A 20,722-nucleotide genomic window follows, 5' to 3' on the forward strand; every position below is an offset into this window, starting at 1 on the left:
GTGAAATCCTTCTGGTGTGTAAATACTAATGTGTTTCAGCAGTTTCCGAATAATTCAAATTCTTTAATGTGCTAGTGGCTTCCACATCAGTACAACAGTGCCTCCAAGGTAGAGACTGGGAAAAAGATAAGACAGCCCTTTGGGAACATGCTCTCTCTCTCTCTAAAATCTAGCCCAGGCTGCTGGCTCCTTCTGATTTCAACCAAAACACTTCCCTGGATCACTGCTCTTCCTGAGATCCACGAGAGGCTCAGGATGAGATGCTTCCTACCCTGTAGTTTAAAACCACACAGCGACTGTCTTCATCAGAAATGAGACTGAATTAGATCTGAGAAAGCAGATGTTATGACCACATCAAACTTCTGTACATGAGAACAGCCTAAGCGAGGAATCCCGTTTTCTTGAACAAACTGACTAAAGGACCCTGTGTTTTTCTTTTCTGGTCTAAAACCAAAGGTTTGCAGCACAGCTCCAAGCTGACTATTTAATATTCTAGAAATTCACACAAGTGGAGCAACAGAAGCATTGCCACGGGTAGCCACCACCACCTTCTTTCCCCCTCCTGCCAAAGAAAACAACAGTTTTCTTTAAAAAAGACAAAATTCACCCACATTAGAAAATGGGACAGTCCATGGGGGCTGGACAGCAGGTCAAAGCAACAAATTCAACGAAGATTAAAAAAAATGCTTAAGCTTTTGACAGTCCATGAGCTCCATCAAACCCAAGGGTTAAGAAGTTAATTCAAACTGAGTTACCTAAATCCTGTTTGTCCTCCTTTCTGGAGCTCTCAATTCAATTCTGACAGAGCCTCGGAATAATTATCTTCTCCCGTAATAAAATTTCCTCTTTTCTCCTGTTAAGGACGGCTGCCACCACACCTCTGCCAGCGGAAGGGACTGTCTGAACACCCCTTCACCGTGACTTGTGCACCAACCTGCACGTTGGTTTTGTTCTCTGCTCCTGGGGACAGAGGTGCACGGATGACCAGACCAAAACTGCCTGGCTTTCCCAGGAATTCGGGACAGCTGGCACTAAGAAGTCTTGCAGATGTGGAAGAAAGATTTTTACAGCTTTGCCCACAATAAAATCAAGTGAAAGAGGAGACTTGCGTATTTGGGATAAAGGGGGAAATAAAAAAGACCCAACCCATTCGGAGTCCAATATATTGGAATCTGATCCCTGTTACACAGATGGAGGGGCGCTGTAAGTAGTACGATGGGGAAAGCTTTTGGGGGGCTTCGTTTGTTTTAACATTTCCAAACCCTCCAGTGATGAGAACAAAGAAAACCCTTCCTGGTTTTTAGCCAATCATTTCCCCTTTTTATGTTTCCAGCAGCCTAGTTCTGTACCCCTTTGCCCTCTCACTATTCTCCTTTCCAAACATAGATGGGCGTCCAACAAGGGAGAAGGAATGGGAGACAAATTAACCCCCTGATCCTCCCAAGGCAGGACCTCAGAACTCTTGAGGGATATTAAGAGACAACCTGCAATCCACCTGATCTAAAAAAGTTGTTAGCCTGTAAATGAAAATTATTGAAATAAGCAGTGTGACAGTGTTCTTCCATCAGAATAGCATCTTGTGAAGAGATGCAGCCTCTTATAAGAGGATCTAACTAGGTAAAAAGCGACTCCTTCAAATACCCGTCTCCAATAAATTCTTTTACACAAATAACAGTTTTGCTAGATAGATTGCATATTGCCTATTAAAAGTTATCTTGCTTATTAAAATGGTATCAGGCAATCAATAAAGGTTCAAAATCCAGATACATAACAGGAAAAAAAAAACACACACTCATTTTAACTGTAAAGTCAACATATTTCAGCTACGTCTTTTAGTTTCTGCTTGGTCTCCCATTTCAGTAAGATTTAACCTCTTAAGGAAATGGTTTTAAAAGCAGTTAAAAATAATGATTAAATTATGGGATTTACATGAAAGAAATCCTAGGCCCATTCATTTTTTAAATCATGGTAATTTGTTTTTTAAAAGGTGTTTGAAGTCCTTGAATCTACCTCTTGGCACCATTAAAAAAAAGTAGCTTATAATCCCCTAATGTACTTAAATAAAGCCTTCAATAGTTTAAATTGTTATTAAACATCTTTTGGGATTATAATTTTATGTTGCTTTTTTTTTTTTGCCTGATTAGATGATGAACGTGAAGATCATCAAACACTCATCATGTAACAAACTAATTACATTGCATAATCCCCAAAATGAGGTTTGAATCCCAACATTTTAAATTAACCTGGATTTAAAATGTGCAGAGAATTCACAATGAGTGGACAAAATACTTGAAAAGACACCCCCCTAAACTCCCTGCTCCTAAACAGTTTTAAACAGAAAGGTACAATTCCTGGGACAAAACCATACTATGGGTTGAAGCAGAAACTAATCCTGTTGCCACAATTAAATTTACACAGATCTCGTTGCAGGCAATATTTTTTTTTTTTCCTTCCCTTCCTCCAAGCTTTTCCTTTATTTCGCAATCCCTGCTGAGGGCTATACATTACAGCGAGGAGATCTGCTTGAAAAATGGTGGTGAGATGTGATCCCTGAGTGTAAAGTGATCCAAGAAATAATAATAAATAAAAAAAAAAAAAAAAAAAGAGGGCCTGCAAAATTTTGCCATGCTGCAGCACACCCTGGAATTACCCTCAGGGCAACCTTGTGGAGCCCAGCTCCTGCACAGGAACACTTTGCCCCAGCCCCTCTGATGGCATTCGATGTTCACCTGATGCCTCCCCACAAACCCCATCTAATTTGGAGCTCAGCTTCCACAGACTGGGGACATCCTCACCTCTTCACCAAACTATTAGTAGCCTTTTTTTTTTTTTTTTTTTTTAAATAGTAAAAGGCTGTGCCTCGCACTTCAAATTTATGGCAGTTCCCTAAAAACAGATTTCACAAACATCAAAATTTACAGGCTGGTGTAATAACCTACCACCATAAATTTCAACAACACCTATGGCTTGCCTAACTAATGGCCAAGCGAGGCAGCTATTCCGATGCGGATATGAATAAAACTTCAGTCAGAATAGCAATGGTTAAAAAATAAAAACTGCAAAGTCTTAAGTGTAAGTCTGGCTACCACTTCTCATATTGTTTTAGCTTATTTTTGTTGTTGCTTTTCTCAGGGGGAAGAAAAGGAAGGCAATTTGGATGAATTTATCCCCTGAAGTGTTTCAGAGCATACTGCCTGCGTCCACAGAGGACAGCGCTTGCCTACCCTTTGGGCATACGTCAACTCAGCTCTGCACATCAGTCAAAATAATGGGGGGCTGCAGCATGACACTGAGCCGGAGCTATTGCCCAAACAGTTCAACAACCGGAGAGGCTACGGCCTCGCATTTGATTTTTTCTTCAATAAAGAAAAAAGAATTTCCTCCTAAGTGGAAAATGAGAACTAAGTGACAAACCTTAGGAAATGAAGTCAGTACACAGAGGAAGGCTTAATAGTCTTTGGGATGAAATAACTGCATAGGAGGAATTAAACCAGCCTATACACTTTTAAAAGATTGTATTAGACCTACACTTATTTTAAATCTTTCCAAACATTAATCATTAGTATGACAGACACAGCAATTACTGTCTATTTTGTTTAATTCCATGCCACTGATGTGAATTAATATTATAATTGTGAGAAAAATCCTTTGCCCCTGAAAAGGAGGGCTCCCAAATAACAGCACCATTAGGAATTAGCAGTGGTCAAGGGGATGCTGCATTTTGCCTTTAACCACTGCTCGTTGCCTCCCTGCCATTTCACAGATGGGAAAGCGAAGGCAGGTTAAGCACTGGGGGTCAAAGGGAGAGATGGTCTGCCATGACACGTCCCTCGCCTGTACAGAACCACCTCCCGGCTCTCCTCCCCTCCCGCTTTAAAGGGGACCTTGTGTCCAACCTAGGGAAGACTAACAATCGATCTCACTAATTATCAATCAATGAATAAGTGACAGGGGATCTCTGGTTTCCTCGGCTGACCATTCCTCGGGGTGACCTCCCTCCTGCAGCGAAGCCCAGCTGGGGACACCGTCACCCCAGTCTTCGGGGATATAGGAGCAGTCACAGGGCCCAAAATCAAAAACAAACCAGTTTTTAATTTCCTCAGCCTCTCAGCTCCTGTGACCTGATGGCAGCCACGACTTGGGCCTGGGTGTGCAGCAATCATCGGGTTTCTTTCTACGTGGCCAAGCAGCAATTCCTGCACCTTTTAAAGCCACTGACAGCAACGTCCTGGGACAGTGGTTGCAACACATCTGTCCCAGGCTGCCAGCAGAGACATTTACAGCCAGGTGAGCACCGAAGATCTGCCTGCCTTCACCCCAGGAAGCCCTCGTGCTGCTGCTGCAGAGTCTGGGCCCTCGTGTGGGCCTGTGGGGGCACCCCCACCACCTGCTAGACCTCCACACGCTGGGTTTTTGACAAGGGCAGCACCCCAAGCAGCTCGCCTGTTCAACACACTGTGTTGCTCCAGCACTGGCTATGGTGCTGGCTCTTCCCGTGTTATCGATATTCCTGCTGGAGGACACCTTCCTCCCCACACAAGCCTCACTGCTCTTCTGCGGGCACGAGTTCTCTGGTGGCTTTGCAGCCTACGAGGTTGTCCGGCCCTGCTTTCATTTTAACTGTCCCTGACCCCACCGAGAGTCATTTCGAAAGGCCTGTCCCAGGTCCTAGCAGAAGGTTGGGCTTGGGTGAGTGAACCAATTCTGCTTTGCTGGATGGATCGGACAAACCTGGAGCTACTCTGCTGCTGCCACAAGAAGCTGCCCTGTAGTAAAGCTGTGTGCTTCACCTGGCTGGGCTTGGACTGTACGGGGGATGGTGGATTTTGAAAAGCAAGCTTTAGCTCAGTGCTGTAAGGTAGAAAACGCAGTGGCTTCACTGCACAGGTCCTGGGGGTTCAGTGTTTGAGCTTTCCAGAAGGGCCCACCTTACAAGCAGAAAGTGGTCCCAGGTGGTGGCTCCAAAGGACACCTACCACCACCACAGCGAGCTCCATGGGCACTCTCATTTTCTCTTTTGCACAGCATTACTGCACAGCAAAAGAGGGAAAAGCTGCTTTCATCCTACACTTAATCTGGACAAAACGGGGCCTGTTCTCTGGTCCTCATGCTGTTCAGGAAGCCAGCTGCATGGTCAGGGGAAGCCTGGGCTCCTTCCACAAGGGCTTTCAGGAATCACCCCTGCTCCCAGGAGTAAGTTTTGAGGGTGGTAGCTGGCCCAGGCAAAGAGCATGCCAGAGACTGCTCAAGCAGTTTGGTGTTACAGACAGTAACGTTCCTGGCCTGGATGATGTTTAATTTACCGGCACAAACACAGCAACAGGCCGCTTCCAGGAAAACTTACTATGAGTATTAACAATCGTAACATATACTACTTAATTCAGCTTTCCTCAGCTGGGAAATACCAGGACTGATGTGCTGTTGCTCAGTGTTCCCTGGCACGCCTCGTTGTCACTGTCCTGACTGCAGAGCTTGCAGGGCATCTCCTCACACCAGAACCTGGACTAGCTGCATCACGCTGGCCTGAGCATCACTGCTGGCATAGCATCTCTTTTGGGATGGACTGTTTTGGAGGGAGACGCCCCTAACCCCACATCTACCTCCAGAGAGACACCGGGCTGTCAGCTTGAATTGGGACAAGACCTAGGATTGAGAAGCCACTGTGTCTGCACCAAACCAAAGGGGACCTGGGCCTTTGGGAGTGCTGCACTGAAGGCGGCAGGGACAGGGCTAAGGAGCTGGCAAAGCTGAGGCACAGCTGATGCAGAGCCTGGGATTAACTTGGAGACATCTGAGGCCCTCTCCAGCCTCGGAGGAGGAGTGCTCAGGCACGAAGGTTCATTCATAGCAAACCAGGGCCGCGTGGGGCAGGATTCCCTGCCTGATCCCCGTGCTGACAAGAGTCACGGCAGATATCTGGTTTCTTGGCGCAGCGGGGGACAGAAGGGCGAGCTGCGTGAGCACTTCCTCCACATCAGGAGCATGCCCTTGGCTGGGCTCCACCAGGGCTGGGCAAGTTGGCTGGCTGCTGGCTTCACCCTGACCCTACCTACAGGCTGGGGGGAGAGTCAAACTGCTGAGATTAGAGGCCAGAGCTGTTCTTCACTACTGCCTGCAGATTGCAGGCACCCCTCGCCTGGGCCTTATCCTGCTGGCACAGAAAGGCAGACAGAAAATCTCCAGCCAAAGGCTTAAATCCCCATAGTGGATGAAAACACAGTGTCAGATCACCATAATTTGATGAAAAAGAAGAATGGCATTAGAAACACTTTTCTAAACGCTAACATTAGTAGGTGTGGTACACAATATAAACTCTTTAAAGAAGCTCCAGCATTCAGCTTAACCCTGCACACCTGTCCAGAGCTTTTTATTTCTAATCCCAGAAATAAATACAGGTAGCTGTGGCAACAGAAATAGCTGCTCATCCCCCCACCCCTTTATGATGTTAAATACAGTGGTAACTTACACTCTGGGAATGAGAACGTCTCACCAAAAAAAAATTATACTTTTCTATTAAACCAGATACATTCAGACCTTTCATCATGAAGCTTCTAACTATGTTCTGACAAACATCTGAATAAGGTCTTTGTTTTCTTGTGCTTTGTTTTTAAAGCTCCCCAATTATTTGCTGCGGCTCTCTGGAGCACAGACCCAGGGCCCAAAAGCTGCTCTCTGCTCCGAAGCAGCGATTCCCACGTCAGCGAGTGGGAGCTGCAGCTGTGCGAGCAGCAGGGCAGGACAGGTCTCTGAGGTTATTAGTATAAGCTCAGTCACACTTTGAGGTGACGTCCTGCTAACAACTGCGACTTGAACCAAAAATCTAAAAGCAACACACACAAAAAAAAACACCCCAAAACCATAACATCATACGCTCCATGCTCTTCCCCTGGCATCTAGCAAAGAGGCAACAGCTCTGCTCGGAAAAGTTCCCTGAGCTGCCTGTCAGTAACACAATACGTATTTTTGCTTTCTACGACTACTACAACTATGACATTTTCCATGTTTTATTTTGCATATGTGATCTAGAGTTCACTTACTGTTAGATGCTGGAACAGCCATGCCCTCATGATATTTGTGGCTACTTTGGGAAAGATGCCACGCTTTTTATGTCGCTTTTTGTCCTTATCTGGATCATCATCATCACCTGTGCTGGGGGAAGCTACACTGTTGTCCAAGCCGTCACCTGTAAATATAGTGAATCAAATTTTGACTTATGCTACCTTTATATACTTCAGCCGAAGCCTGGCTTTGGGTATAAACTGCATGAATATTTAAATGAGGTATAAATTCTTTAACACTGTAATTCACCAGGGGTTTGGGGACGGGGGGGAAGAGACATGGGGAGAGGGAGGGTCTCAGGACTGTGTCCGCCCAGTTCTGGATTACCCTGAAAGACAGTGCAGCCATTCCTGCCACTGGATTCAGCACTGTAACCCAAAACCAAAAAAAGAAAAAAATAAAAAAATAAAAAATAAAAAAAAAAAAGATTTTGTTTTCTGCAAAGCATCCTGCTTGCAAAGGTGGAAAAAAATGGCTTTTCTTCACACTGGGTCACTTCCCAAAAATTAATCCCCATCAGCTATTTTGGCTGAGGTGGCCATTAGAAAAGCATCAATGGCGTCCCATACCCATGACATGTGCGAAGCTGGGTGCCGCGTCCCGCTCTGGGATGTGAAAAATGGTGTGAATGCAACTTTCTTGCAACATCATATTCTCTTCCCAAATTCGGTAACAACCACGGGATTGGATCACCACTTAAGTCTTTTCTAGACGTCCAGCGTATCCTGGCTTTTTGATGGGACGTGGGTAGCTAACTGGCCTCCCCTCCGCCCAGCCCCAGCCTAAAGCAGTTCATACTGGGATAAGTAGGTACCAATTTGACACACATCGTAGGAATTAACACCCGGCTTTGTGCTGACACGCCGCCACATCCGTGCAAGGTGTCTGATCCCGTTAAACAACAACTGATCCAAAATGAATTTCCTTAATGCAGAGAAGGTCTCGGACACTTCTCATCACATTAGCAGCGTGTCTACAGGAGCACGTAACTGCATAGCAGCCAACTTTGGTATGGGCTGATGGGCTAGCAGTGAGAGGAGAAAAAAAGTTGCGGTGCCCAGCCAGTTTGCATGCCGTTTTTGTTTCAAACCCTGAAAGCAGTTTATAAACAAGTCCATATAGAAATTCAGTTTTTTCATTCCCTGCATGTGGATTGAACCATGTAGCTTGGCTTCTAAAGACACTGCATTTGTAGCAGCATGGAGTTGTGATGTTATTAGGCAAGTGGTTTTTACACCCCTGGGCAAGGATGATCAAGAAAGTCATCTGAATTAGGCTGAATCAAAACTATCTCTGTTAGCGATCAAAAAAACCCACCACCACCAAAAAAAAAAAAGTATGTAGACTGTCAAAATTATGATTTGTTAAACAGCTTTCAGCACAAAAAGTTATTATTAGCATTATATTTTTAGTACCGTACTGACTGTGGCAAATTTATAATTATCCTTATGACTTGGCCTGTGTCTTTAATGATATGGTAACCTTGAGTAGTTATAGAAACAAACAAGATTTTTATGAAGAAATCAGATATCCGATAAATTCTTTGAAAGCCCAGTATGTAAAAAAGGGCTTTTATACAGAGAAGCAATTCACCACATAAAATAATAATTCATAAAAGAAACATGAGCAAAGGAAACAACTCAACAGCATTTAAAATTCCACGGGCTAATCCACTTTCTGTCTGAGAGAGGCAAACAAGGAAAAGAAAAGTATTACGCATTCATTGATTAAAAATGAAAAGCTTCTAACCTAATGACACTGCCTTTCACCACCTCCCTACAATTGTCCCCCCCCCCCTTTTTTTTTAAATACACTCTCTCCTCATTTCAAACCCCCTTCAGATTAATTTAGCAGGCATTGCCTCGTGCCTGACGGGAGGAGGACTCATTGATAATTTATGGAAATATCTACTATAATCCAAGGGAGATGACTTTTTTCCAGCTTTGTGCATCAATAGATAATCAAGGCCTTAAAGCAGCCTGAGCTTCCCATTACCTCAGGCAAGAGAATTCCTGAAAGCATGCCTCCGGGGCACCTGAATTATATCCTCCATTAGGGGAGGAAAAGCTTTCTGCATTCCACCTATAACACTCCCCAGAACCTTTCCTGTTTATTTCTGCTGTATGAAAGCAGAAGCATTAGGAACAGGATTTTTTAAGTGAAGACTTATGTAGATACAATGGAGAAACCTTTCAAGCGCGAGCCAGATCACCTCCTTCAATCCCTGGCAGTGACCTATCCCAAATAAAAGGTTTCTGTTACATCATTAGCTCAAGCCAAAAACAGCCTTGGCTTAATGCACAGTTTGTTCTTCCTACTGTTTTTAGGCAAATACTGCTACTTTACTCCCATCTGGGAGGGAAATTACACTGCTGGGTTGTAATCTAAGACAAGATTTTCATTGGAAGCAAATGCTTTCAATCCAGTGTAAATACTGGTGCATGTTCAGAAAAGCCTAAAACAATAAACCCTGGCCCCGTCCGACCCAAGTCAGAGAAAGTGAAAGGGAGGGAGTGGATAATAAAGCGCCCGGCTATCCTAAAAGCAAATTCTTCAGTACACTTTTATAAATTGTTTAACCTCTTCCACTTTTTTAAATTGAAAATTGATCCTGTAAGGACTAAACCACAGAGAGAAGTCTAAATGGTCAATTGTGGATTTTAGTATTTCCATCTACTTTGCAACTTGATATGCTCACCTCTGTGAGGTCTCCAGAGATCCACCCCCTTCCCCTTTTCTTCCCCCCTCTTTCCAGAGATCACTAAACAAACCTGAAGAACCACTGACCAGCCACACGGTAGCAGCTACGAACCGCATTTGTAAAATGTCAGCAGCGACTTTGTTCCTGAAGTTGACTTCTCCTGCCGCCAAATGAAGGCGAACTGAAAAGGTGGAAATAATCATAGAAATGATGCTAGTCCATAAACAAGCTTACAGCCTCATTAGTATAGCGGGAGGCTCCGCTGGGTGATTTATGCTTGTTTTGCTGATGCCATGAGGAAATGCCATAGGGCAACTTTAGCCAGCTGCTAATGGTTTCTGACAGCTTCTTAGCAACTAGTGCAAGCAACGCCGTGGCGTTTGCTAGTGACAGAAACCGAAAATGTCATATTATCTGCCCATGTGTCACCAAGTCCGTGTGGCAATTAACTAGTAGGCCAGTGACTGAGGGGCCAGAGGCTCTTAAAAATGGCCCGTGGCTATTCGGGGGCAGAGCAGGCGTGCTGCTCGCATTTGCGCTGCACATATGCACGGCCCTAACGTGGCAATCTGGCCCTCGCTGCCTCGGCCTAGGCCACTGATGAGTTTGGTCCGCTTGGGTCCTTTGTCTGTGGAGGAGCTCCCAGTTGCCTTCTCTTTAGGCACCGCCTGACATTATCAGAAGAACTGCAAGTAATCTGTCCTGATATGATCGCTGGCAATGGCGCTTTAATTGGCAATACCTGATTCTCCGGTTCCGAGCACCGAATCCAAAGGTGCTAGCTGTTTTTCTGCTCTCTCACAAATTAGTCTGAAAGGATTTAAGATCACTGAAGCAGACTCATTGCCTGTCAGGCTGCTGGGAGCGCAGCCGCCCTGCACAGCAACTAGACACTATTTAAAAACCACCGAGGCTGTAACAAGCAGGAGGAGAGCCTCGGCTCCACGCTCTGCTTTCCGAGCTATCAAAACCATGCGCTATATGTCAAACTGTCAAACCTTTCAGCGTGGCCATTCGCCCTTTCAAATAATATTTAAGAATTGTTTTTACTAAATTTTATAGGCCATGGTCTAGTGAAAGAGGCCAACCGACAAAGAAAGGAATTTGTACTACAATTCGTCCATGGACGATTTCTTGCGGGACCTGGGCCCGTCCCCATGGAGCGAGGCAGGTGACCTGTGGCAGCTCCCGGGCTGCTGGGCAGCTCGGATTTCAAACACGCTCCACTCAAACGTCCCACAGTTGCCTATTTAAGCACACCCAGGCATTTAGGCCGCGCTATCTTGTTCCTTTCAAGACAGGATAAAGCGGCATTTATCGTATTCAGGCCGCTGAATGGGTCAGGCCGGCCATGCCAGCAGGGGCTCCTCTCACTCGCGTCCCCCTCCTCTCCGCGGTTGCCTCCTACAACTTCCCTTCCCCTCCCGCTCCCCAAAACTGGAGGCAGAAGCAGCAAAGGGCAACCGAGTTTATAGCGGCTCCTCCAGCCGTTAATGCTCTCTTTGTCACGGGTGATCTGCCATAAACCTTTGTTGGCAAAATAGGTACTTCTGGAGAGCAACGCTGTGCATGTGCTCGCGTCTATTGCTGGTCACTGTTGCAAAAATTAAGGGGCAACTGGAAAACTTCTCCCAGGGCTTCACACTGAACCAAAGCTAAACCTCAGGCCCTGCAGTGTTGGAAGGGCAGTGAGAATAGCATAGCTTGGTCCCAATTCCAGCTCAGGGAAGGCTGGAAATTCGGATGTCCTCATAACCCTGGCCTTTCAAACGCTTACATGTGATGCGCTAAGTCTCTCTGATTTCATGGAAACTACTCACCTGCATCAAGTTTAAAATGCTCCCAAGGCTTTTTGAGGGTTTGGATCTGTCTGGGGTGGAAACGAGTGCCCAAACCCGCCAGCTGTGTGGCACAGGCAGTATGGTGTGTATGTGTATGCAACACAGCGTTACTCACAAACTGCCCTACCATGGTCTCCACTCGTGAGCAAAGGCAAGTAGAATTTGGCTCCCTGTCCATGACACATCCTAGTACACTCCTGACTTTAGAATTAATGTGGCTCTTCAGATCAACAACACCTTTCCTTCAAATCTGAGCAGCCAAGAGACAACTATTGCTGTCCCACAACGAATATCTTCACCAAATGGACGCAACAGGTTATTTCTCACTACAAGTAGCCCCGTCTCATGACCAATTCTGTATCTGCCCTACAAATACTTTTATATCACAGAATAAACGTGACTCTTAAAAAGCCTGCTTTTTAAAAGTGAAGAGGTATTTGGCCCACGGCAGTGGCTTGGTCTGCTGGGACAGGCTGAGAGGAGGGCATCGGTTTCACAGCGAGGCCTAGAGCGGCACGGCCCCCCGACCCACTTCACAGCTGTCACAGTCCACTTCTAGATAAGCATCTAAATCCATCGCTTTGAGGAGTTCACAGGAGAGAATGTGCCAGAAATGCCCCCCAAAGCCCTGCAAAAGACCCAGAGCAACTTTTAAGTGCACCCTGGACTGTGTGGCTCCATTAAGAGAGGGCTGAACCAGCTTTCTCTGAGAGGCTCCAAGCTTCCTAAGCTGAACTTAGTTTTATGCTTCCAAATCTCTCCTGTTAAAAGTAGCTTCAGGCTTTTGGAAGAACTTTAAGGTTTGCACATACTTTCGTGTTTAATAAGCTAATATAATTTAAATATCCACTGACTTTGGACAAAAACTATTGTCTTCTGCGCTAGACTCGCAATGTTTTTGGTGTTACAAACAGAAACACCCAATATGGTGCCCCCAAGTTGGTGGGCTTTTCAGTAGTGTGATTATTATTTTAATTCTACTAACATTTTCTTTAAAATGCATTTAGATATGAGTTCCTCAAATTCCTGCTTTTGATAGGAGGAGAAATCCTACATTGCCTAAGCCAAATACTTAACTGTTCACTGGTGAGCCACAGCTCTGTTAGTTCCCTTCTCTTTTAACCCCTCCAAGAACACAAAATGGTTAGGTAACCTTTCCAGTTACTGGAAAGGAAGATTCATTAATAACTTTGAGTAACAAAATGTACTAGAGAGATATAAGTGGCAAAATGACTTTCTTTAACCTTTCTTCAATGCTCTGTGCTAACTTCGAATAACTATTATAATTTCTACACCTTTACCTATGCCACCCCTTTACAGAAACACATCTTTAGTTTGCTGGATATCCACACACCAACCATGCTGACTTTCCACCAAGCAAGAACAGGTCTACGCGTGAAATGCAATTTTCCTGTAAGGTACAAACTATGAACTCTCAGAAAGCAGATCCAAGGGTGCAATAAGGTGTTGTTTTGTTGTTTTTGTAAAACAAGGCCAAGAGTGAAAGAGACATGCCACAACCTGCTGTTCATGGACTTAAAACAAGAAGTGCCATTTCACACCACCAATATTGAATGGACTTGGGCAATCAAAGAATATGGAGAGGTTTTTTGGTTGATTGTTTTCTGACAACCAGCTCCAATTCAAAGGACGCGGTGAGCACAAGTTATACCCGAATGGCTTTGAGGTGAGCTAGCGTGGCTTATACTCCTGCCTACCAATGTACCAGAGCAAATAAACTATCAGAAATGATCATTTCTCCTTACAGCAAGGAGGGGAAGGAGGAAATGTGAGCAGCACAAAGGGATCAATGCTCAGGTATGCCAGGAGAGAGCTGGGAGGCACTGGCATGGTCTGGAGATGTATGCCCAGCTGCTAAAGCCAACTTGTACCTATGTACCTAACTTCAAGATATCCACATGACAAGGCCTGTCAAGTTAGTAGATTTCCCCAGAATACATTATTTTAAAATTTATCCACATGTGCATGTACAGCAGTAACCCACTATGACTCCTCTCAACCTGCCAATAACCAGGCAAAGCACACAAGCTGAGGATGGGGCTACAAGAAAAATGGCACATCAGAATACTTAAAGTAGCTGTGCCATTTCTTTACTGGGAAAAACATTTTCTGTTAGTCTGGATCCACAATTAGTCAGATCTGATGGAAGAGCCCACTTCGGGACCTCCTGAGGTCAATGGCAATCATCTTGGTGCATTCAACGGGCTATGAAGCAGTCCCAAAAAGGATTTACAATGATGATGGAAGTGTGCTTGTGAATTTGAAATATGGTGTTGACAAGGGACAGGTTTATTTTTTTCTTATTCCTTAAGGAAAAAGCCTTCTTGAATATACTTAATAAAAAGTTAATGAAGAACAACAAGGTTGAAAATGAACATTAGCAAGGAACAAACACCGTTGTACTTGGGTTTGCACGCATCTCTCAAGGAGATGCATCGCATGTTTCATGCAACGATTCAGACCATGACGTAAACAGTGGGAGGTTGTCAGTCACAGATAGTATCCATATTTACTAGATACTAGAGGAAACATGTGCAAAAATATCCTAGACAAATATTCATAGACGGAGTAACCTGGACAAGGATAAATTACACTCTGGCATTTGACAAATTTTCAAAGTTTTTCCCTTGAATCATTGTACTTTGTTCTTTGGAGACAGGAGCACCTTTTTCTAGTAACTCGATCCTCCTTTTTGACTTGAATTCCCTTCAGGCAAACAACGAGCAAATTAGCTGTCTACACAAAGAGTAAAAACAGCATTGATGAATAGGGGAGGAGAAAAAAAAACACATATTTTACTCATTTTCATTTGTTCGGCAGCTTTTTACAGCTAAAACGAAGGAAACCTCCTTCTTCTGCACAATGCAGCACTTCTTAATAGGGTTCAAAAACTCCACTATTATGAGTAAGTTGTGAGATATTTCTGGAGCCAAGCATCTATGCTCCGTATGAAATATTAAAAAGAAAGCAATTCATTGTATGGGAAGCAAACAACTTTCTGCTGCCAGCTACAGAAGTTTACTTTGAGCAGTTGGAAGCAAATACCCTACAGAAAAGAAAAGTATCTAGTTAAACAGAAAAACATCCTGCTTCAACTGAGAATTGTAAAAAGCTTAAACGTTTTTTTTTTAACCTAAAAGCCATTGTGGCGACCCTACCGCTTCTTGGGAAAAGCTGTTTCTCAGTCATTCTCTGTTTCCTTCAACTATAGGTCTTTTTTGAAACGTATTCTCTCCAGCCTCAGCTGGAGAGCTGGCCTTCCCAGCCAAGGGTCCACCAGCTGTGTTTTCCAGGAGAAGTCAACCACATGGGGCTGACGTGCAGGTAAATCCACAACTGGATTTGCTTGGACTTGCTCACTTATGAAGTAGGAGCACAAGAAGCAGCAGGAGGAGCACAGGACTGCTCTGCCAGGGGAAACATGCCCAACTAATACCCCAAACAGCCACGAGGTCAACTTCTGTAAATCTCTATAGCTCCTTAACAACTGGCTCTATCTTTGTGTTTATCCAGCCCGTAAGACACCTGACTCGTGGACTGAGCACAAGCAGCTATAAGAGGCTCAAAAGCAAAGATCAGAAGCATATTAGGTATAAACTAAGGGATGCGTTATCTGTGGAAACAGTTTATTACAGTGGAGCATTTAAATAGGCTTCTTTCCTTAAACAGAGCTAAAACGCCCTGGGCCCTGCCAGCATGCCTCCTCCAGAGGAGGCGATGCTGTAGATTTCATGTTTTACAACAGGAAATACGTGCCAAAACCTTGACACTGCCCAAACCATTCAAAATTAGATTTTTCTATTGAGAAGAAAAAAAAATAAAAAAGTCAAAAGAAAACATTTCATTGTTGGCTGACACAAACCAAAACGCTTGGGTTTGTTGAGCCAGTCTAAAGCATTTTCTTTTGGGCCAATTCCAGACAAACTGATGCTGGCCCAAGCTGCAGTGTGCCCTGCAGGAACTGTAGCTCAGATGCTGTTTGCCCCAAATCCTTTTTTGTAGGACTGGATCCCATATGTCACAGGGGTCATATAACTATAATGAATAGGAGAAATTTAGTCTAGCTGTGGGGTGGGCAGCTCAAGATTCCTGACCTATTGAGTGCACGCAAAACATTTTTAGTGGGAAGTTCCCATGTGTTTTGTTTCAAGTGAAAAAGTTCTTGCTTACATGCAGTGCATTTTCTTCTACTTCCATCACTCATACTTTAAAATAGTAGTAAAAACAAACAAACAAACAAAATCTTTTTCCCCTCAATCAGGAGCATCTGCCAACAAAGAGCAAGGAATGATTCAAAGAAAATTGACATTAAACTCCCCTCTGCATGCCATGGCAGCACCACGCGCTCCATTTCCCTACATAAAGCAGTCACTCTGCAGCTATCAAAGACAGAAATAAGAGGAATGAGAAAAAAAATGATCCCCCACAATCTACCTTTTGCCTTTCAACAGCAACAGCATCTCCGCCACCATTGCTAATGGTTCCATAAAACATCCATCACCTTACACAACCTTATAAAGGTCCATTGGCAACAGCCCGTTACTCAAACTCCAGTCACTGAAATGCTTTAATTGTATAATTACTGAAAAGACACCTGGCTTTAAACCTAAGCCAGAAATTATTCCTTTATATCTAAAACGAGAGGGAGACAACTTTTGAATTGTTATGGAGGGTTAATCCAAAATCCCTTGTGAGTCAGACTGCTGGTTCCCACCGCATATCCCCGTATCTCACAGCCATGGAAAAGGAGGCAGAGAAGCGGGCTGCCACGTCCACCTACAAGAACTACTTCCACGAAGTGTCTGTGAGGTCGGGTGAAGTCAGATACCTGTGTGCTGGCTGAAACTACTGGGCAGAGGGAGGCAGAACAACAGGGACACTGAAATCTTCCAGTACCTGAGCTCTGTCTGAACACGGCAGGAGCTGCACCCACAACACTTACCCTCCTCTTCCCTGAGCAAATGGTGGAAAGAGTTGTGATCGTGACCAAATGGACGGCTTTTGGACAGCACTGTGAGTTTCCTCCCCTCACCCTGTGCCAGCCGTGTCCGGCATGCTCAAAAGAAGCCTGCTTCACCCTCAGAGACAAAGCCTTTCACTAGAACAAGTGTAACGAGCTCAGGAAAATATCTTACAAAATAAGCAGCCCCCTGTCAGACCTTTAAAGGAAATAGTGGAGACAGAATTAGCAGTGTTTTTCTTTTTGCTGTCCCCACCACTCCTTGCTGACAGTGCCCTAAATCCACTCCCTTGTTCTTCCAGCAAAAGCCGGTCACTCTGGAGGGCTGGTGACAATAGCGGGAGGCTGCTTCTCAGGAAGGAGGTGCAGAAGCCAAAAGAAGATAAGTAGATTTGACAGAGGCAAAGCTCACACCAAATTTTCTTCCACTTGACTGTCCCTCTCCAACACAAAAGGCAAAGCTACTCTGATGAGGTGGTGCTTAAAAAAGGCTACAATGGGAAAAACAAACCTGGAGCTGGGCTTTAGGGCTGCAGCGACAGCCCTGAAGTTGTCGTCTTCAACACTGGTTGCTGGAGAAGACGGCTGCTTGTTCTGCCCAACTGCCCACATTTCCCTTGCTCTACACACTTGGGAGCAATCAAGCAATTGCCACCACAGTCTCTCTAAAGATCGGAATCTACTTTATCACCCCCGTTAACATCCCTTGGGTGCAGGGAGGCACCAAAGGGCAGCCTGGGATACAACCTCGGTGCATCCAGAAGGATGGCACAAACCCAGCCCCTGCAGCAGAGCCTGAACACTCGAGAGGGCTTGGAGGAACCCTTTGGGGAAACAGCATGAATGTGGAGATGGTCTCAACCAACTCAGCACCGAGGCCGAGCAACTTTCATGTTCTGACCCAGGAGCATGCAGGCACCAGCAGCTCCATCAGACGCTTCAGTCCTACCGAGTTAGCACGTCCCCTTGGGCTCCAGCTGAACAGATCCGTGTCACTGCTATGGTTTTGGTTTCCTGTGACTTTTCTATCACAGCTTCTGGTGTTCTGCTGTTTGTCTTCCAGAGCAAATATAATTTTGTTCGTTTGTTTGTTTGTTTTCAGATTAAAACAAACAAACAAAAGTGGAAATCGTCTGGAAGCAAACGTCTCAGAGGGTCCAAAACACACAACAAATGGGAAAGCAAAGTCAGATCAATGCTGGACACACAAAAACTTCACTTCACTATGACCTACCGGTACCCACGTGCCTTATTTTTACCTCTTTCATCTCCAATCACTACATATTCCTAGACATTTAGCTACCTGGCTCTACCTAGAATAGGCAAACTGATGGGAAGAGAGGGTAAAACTTCTGGAGTGCCGCAGAATCTGAGTACTGTTTATGGCACTACATCTAATGGCCTCAAAGATAGGAACCCACTGTGAGAGGGATGGAGGATGGGAGGGAGGAAACTCGGTCATTTCCAGATAATCTCTCTTTGGCTCCATTCCTTCTGAGTCAGAACTCAACCAAAATCTCACACAACGATCAAAGCGAAGACACAACTTAGAAGAAAGCCACCAACTGTCTCAAAACAAGCAGAACAGAGCTCAAGCAACCCTCAGAAGACAAGCCCAGAAGATTTCTGGGATCTCATTTTGAATTCACGTGGTTTGCTGTTATCTCTCATAGTAACGGGGTAGGAGAAACACGTAGTCAGAAATACATTGTATGCTTTTAGCTACATGAGGTACTTTATGACATAAAGGAGTAACCAAGGAAGCTGAAGAAAATGTCAGCTTTTGGAAGGCTAAAAGACATAGGGATCAGCCTCCTGTAGGCAGGTACAGACCAGAAGGAAGAACAGTCCTGCCCCCACTACCCAAAGACCTGCTTCTCTACTGATGAATTCTGTGTGAAGACACACCACGCACACGCTGCTCCTCTCCAAACACCAGCAAGCTCCTGGTGTCCTTCCTGGGCATGCAGTATGAGCTGGAAGGGTTTTACAGGCACTGGTTGCTGCATGAAGGGAAAGACCGAGTTTTCTAAGCATCCTCTAAGTGCTGGGAAGAAAGAAGAACGGAAATGAAATGGAAGGAGCAACCTGGAAAGGAGAAAGGAAAAACGGGAGGCCCTGGCTCAAAGGAGAGTGTTCACCACACCCTCAGCCATGCCTTCATCTATAGAAGATGTTTGCTTTTACAAATCTTGGAAAAAATGTGGTGTGTGAGCTAAGTCAGCCCCTAGGCAGATTTAACTTGGATGACCTGCCCGTATTCTGCAGATCACCATAGGTCTCACTGACCTTGGCACTGACACAAGGATCACATTTTCTCATGGATGAATTGCTCTGGAATAATTCTGCCAATGTAGTAGGCATAAATAGCCTTTTATTTAGCGCTGGACAAATATGATCTCTCTTTCTGCCTCTCGCTTCCCCAAACAAAATCTATTTATTAGGATAGGGATAACCCCACCCTTAATCAAGGTCTGGGTACACATCTTGAAGGCCAGACAGAAGCTTGGCTGCTTCATGCTCATGGCAATCCATTTTCAGATTTTGCCTTCAACATGATGCGCTTTGGAGTTAACTGGTTGGGTTTATTGCTTTTGATTGGAGTGGTCAGCTTGCATATTTGTGGATTAATACTGGAGGGGGAAATACAGATCAATAGTGGGAATATTCAGCTTCAGTCACTGGAACAAAACCCACAGTCCTCACCTTACAGGCAGGTTAAGAGCAGCTGCACTAAACCCAGTGAAGTCGCACTGAGATAAGCAGAAAAATCACATCTCGGGCTTGCGGAAAATGAACCAATTTGGAAGGAACAGGTAAACAGCGTGTTCTTGGACAGGAGTCAGCGCAGTTTGGATGATGCAGACCTTTCCATCCAAGTCTCACTGGTTTGTGTGTCTGGTCACTTGAGGTCACGCCGCAGAGCTCCCAGGCTCTGCAGAAGCCCTGCACGCTTCCTCCCCACCGCGGAGGTGGCTAAAGTGGCTCTTAAAACCAGTCGTTACTCTAATGCCACCTGATCCTTAATTGCTAACGAAAAGTGGACTGAAACCACAGAAAGGGCTTTCTGGCACAGGCTAAGGAAGTATCAGTTCTGAGGTCTGAATAATATCCCCAAAAAACATGAATCAGAGCGGTCCTTTCACGCTGCATCTTGATAGAGGCAGGCGGGCAAGACTTAATGAGACTGTGTCGATGAAGACCATGATGGTTTTGTAGCATACGTATGCACGCACTCAGACATGGTTAAAAGGGAAAGAAAATACTTGCAAACTGGTATTCAAACCCTGTGACAGTCAAATAAAGCCTAGTAAATACTATTTCCAGCTTTGACTGTCACTAGATCAAGAGTCTCTTCTAATAAACTCACCGCGTGTTGAGCAGAATGGAAACACAATTTTCCACTCGTTTGTGAACCGCTTGCCTCAACCATACCCAACTTTCGCTGTATGGCTGACCACTTACAAGCTAGAGCAAGCACCTCAGTCTCCAGACTAGGTCTCTAAGCCTTTTCAAGCACAAAAGGAGGTCCCCAGCCACACGCTCGTACTCTTTTTCATTGCAGTGTTAGAGCAATAGTCACCGATGCCAAAACTGGTGATTCTCTTGAGACAGGAAAACGCTTTCACAAATATCTGCCAATTATCTGAACAGGCACCAACAATGCCAGCCTCTGAACCATTGCTAATCACACTGCCATTTTCTATGCAAAGCAACTTTGAGTTTTGTAATTTGTTTGAGCTGCCTGACCAGCTTCACCTGCAATTTGCGGTTTAGGCAAATGAGAAGGGAAGACGGAGATTTTCATCTGTAACCACAGGCTGAAATTCAAAGCTGAGCTAAAAAGCATTCTTACTTATGTCTTATTTAACAACTTGTACGGCAAAGATTTTTTGACACAACATCCGTATTTACAATGGACACGGTCTATGCAGTGACCCGAACAAGAGAAAATAGACCTGGGGAGGGTCTTGCAGGCATCACCACGTGGAGGCTCTCCTTCGGGCTCGCCCCTTCACCAACCCCAAAGGCTTGCAGAAAGCCTGAGGTTGCACGTGAGCACGCGAGGGGAGGTTCAGGCCAGCGGCTGCTGTCTCTGTTTGCTCAAAGACAACACAAGTTTCTACTCCCCCCCCCCCC

At 45.0% G+C, this 20,722-nt stretch overlaps 1 protein-coding gene across 3 annotated transcripts in view; it reads right to left on the minus strand.

Moving 5' to 3' along the window:
* The window catches only part of MEIS1 (Meis homeobox 1), a 105,554-nt gene that overhangs the window by 42,970 nt on the left and 41,862 nt on the right, over nt 1–20,722 (minus strand). For all 3 annotated transcript variants that reach the window (XM_084513773.1, XM_084513772.1, XM_084513774.1), the window contains exon 8: nt 7,038–7,183. In XM_084513773.1, the coding sequence (XP_084369899.1) occupies nt 7,038–7,183 (146 nt within the window). The remainder of the gene's footprint in view (nt 1–7,037; nt 7,184–20,722) is intronic.

Source organism: Aythya ferina, assembly GCF_964211825.1.
Source record: "Aythya ferina genome assembly, chromosome: 3".
Classification (NCBI taxonomy): Eukaryota; Metazoa; Chordata; class Aves; order Anseriformes; family Anatidae; genus Aythya; species Aythya ferina.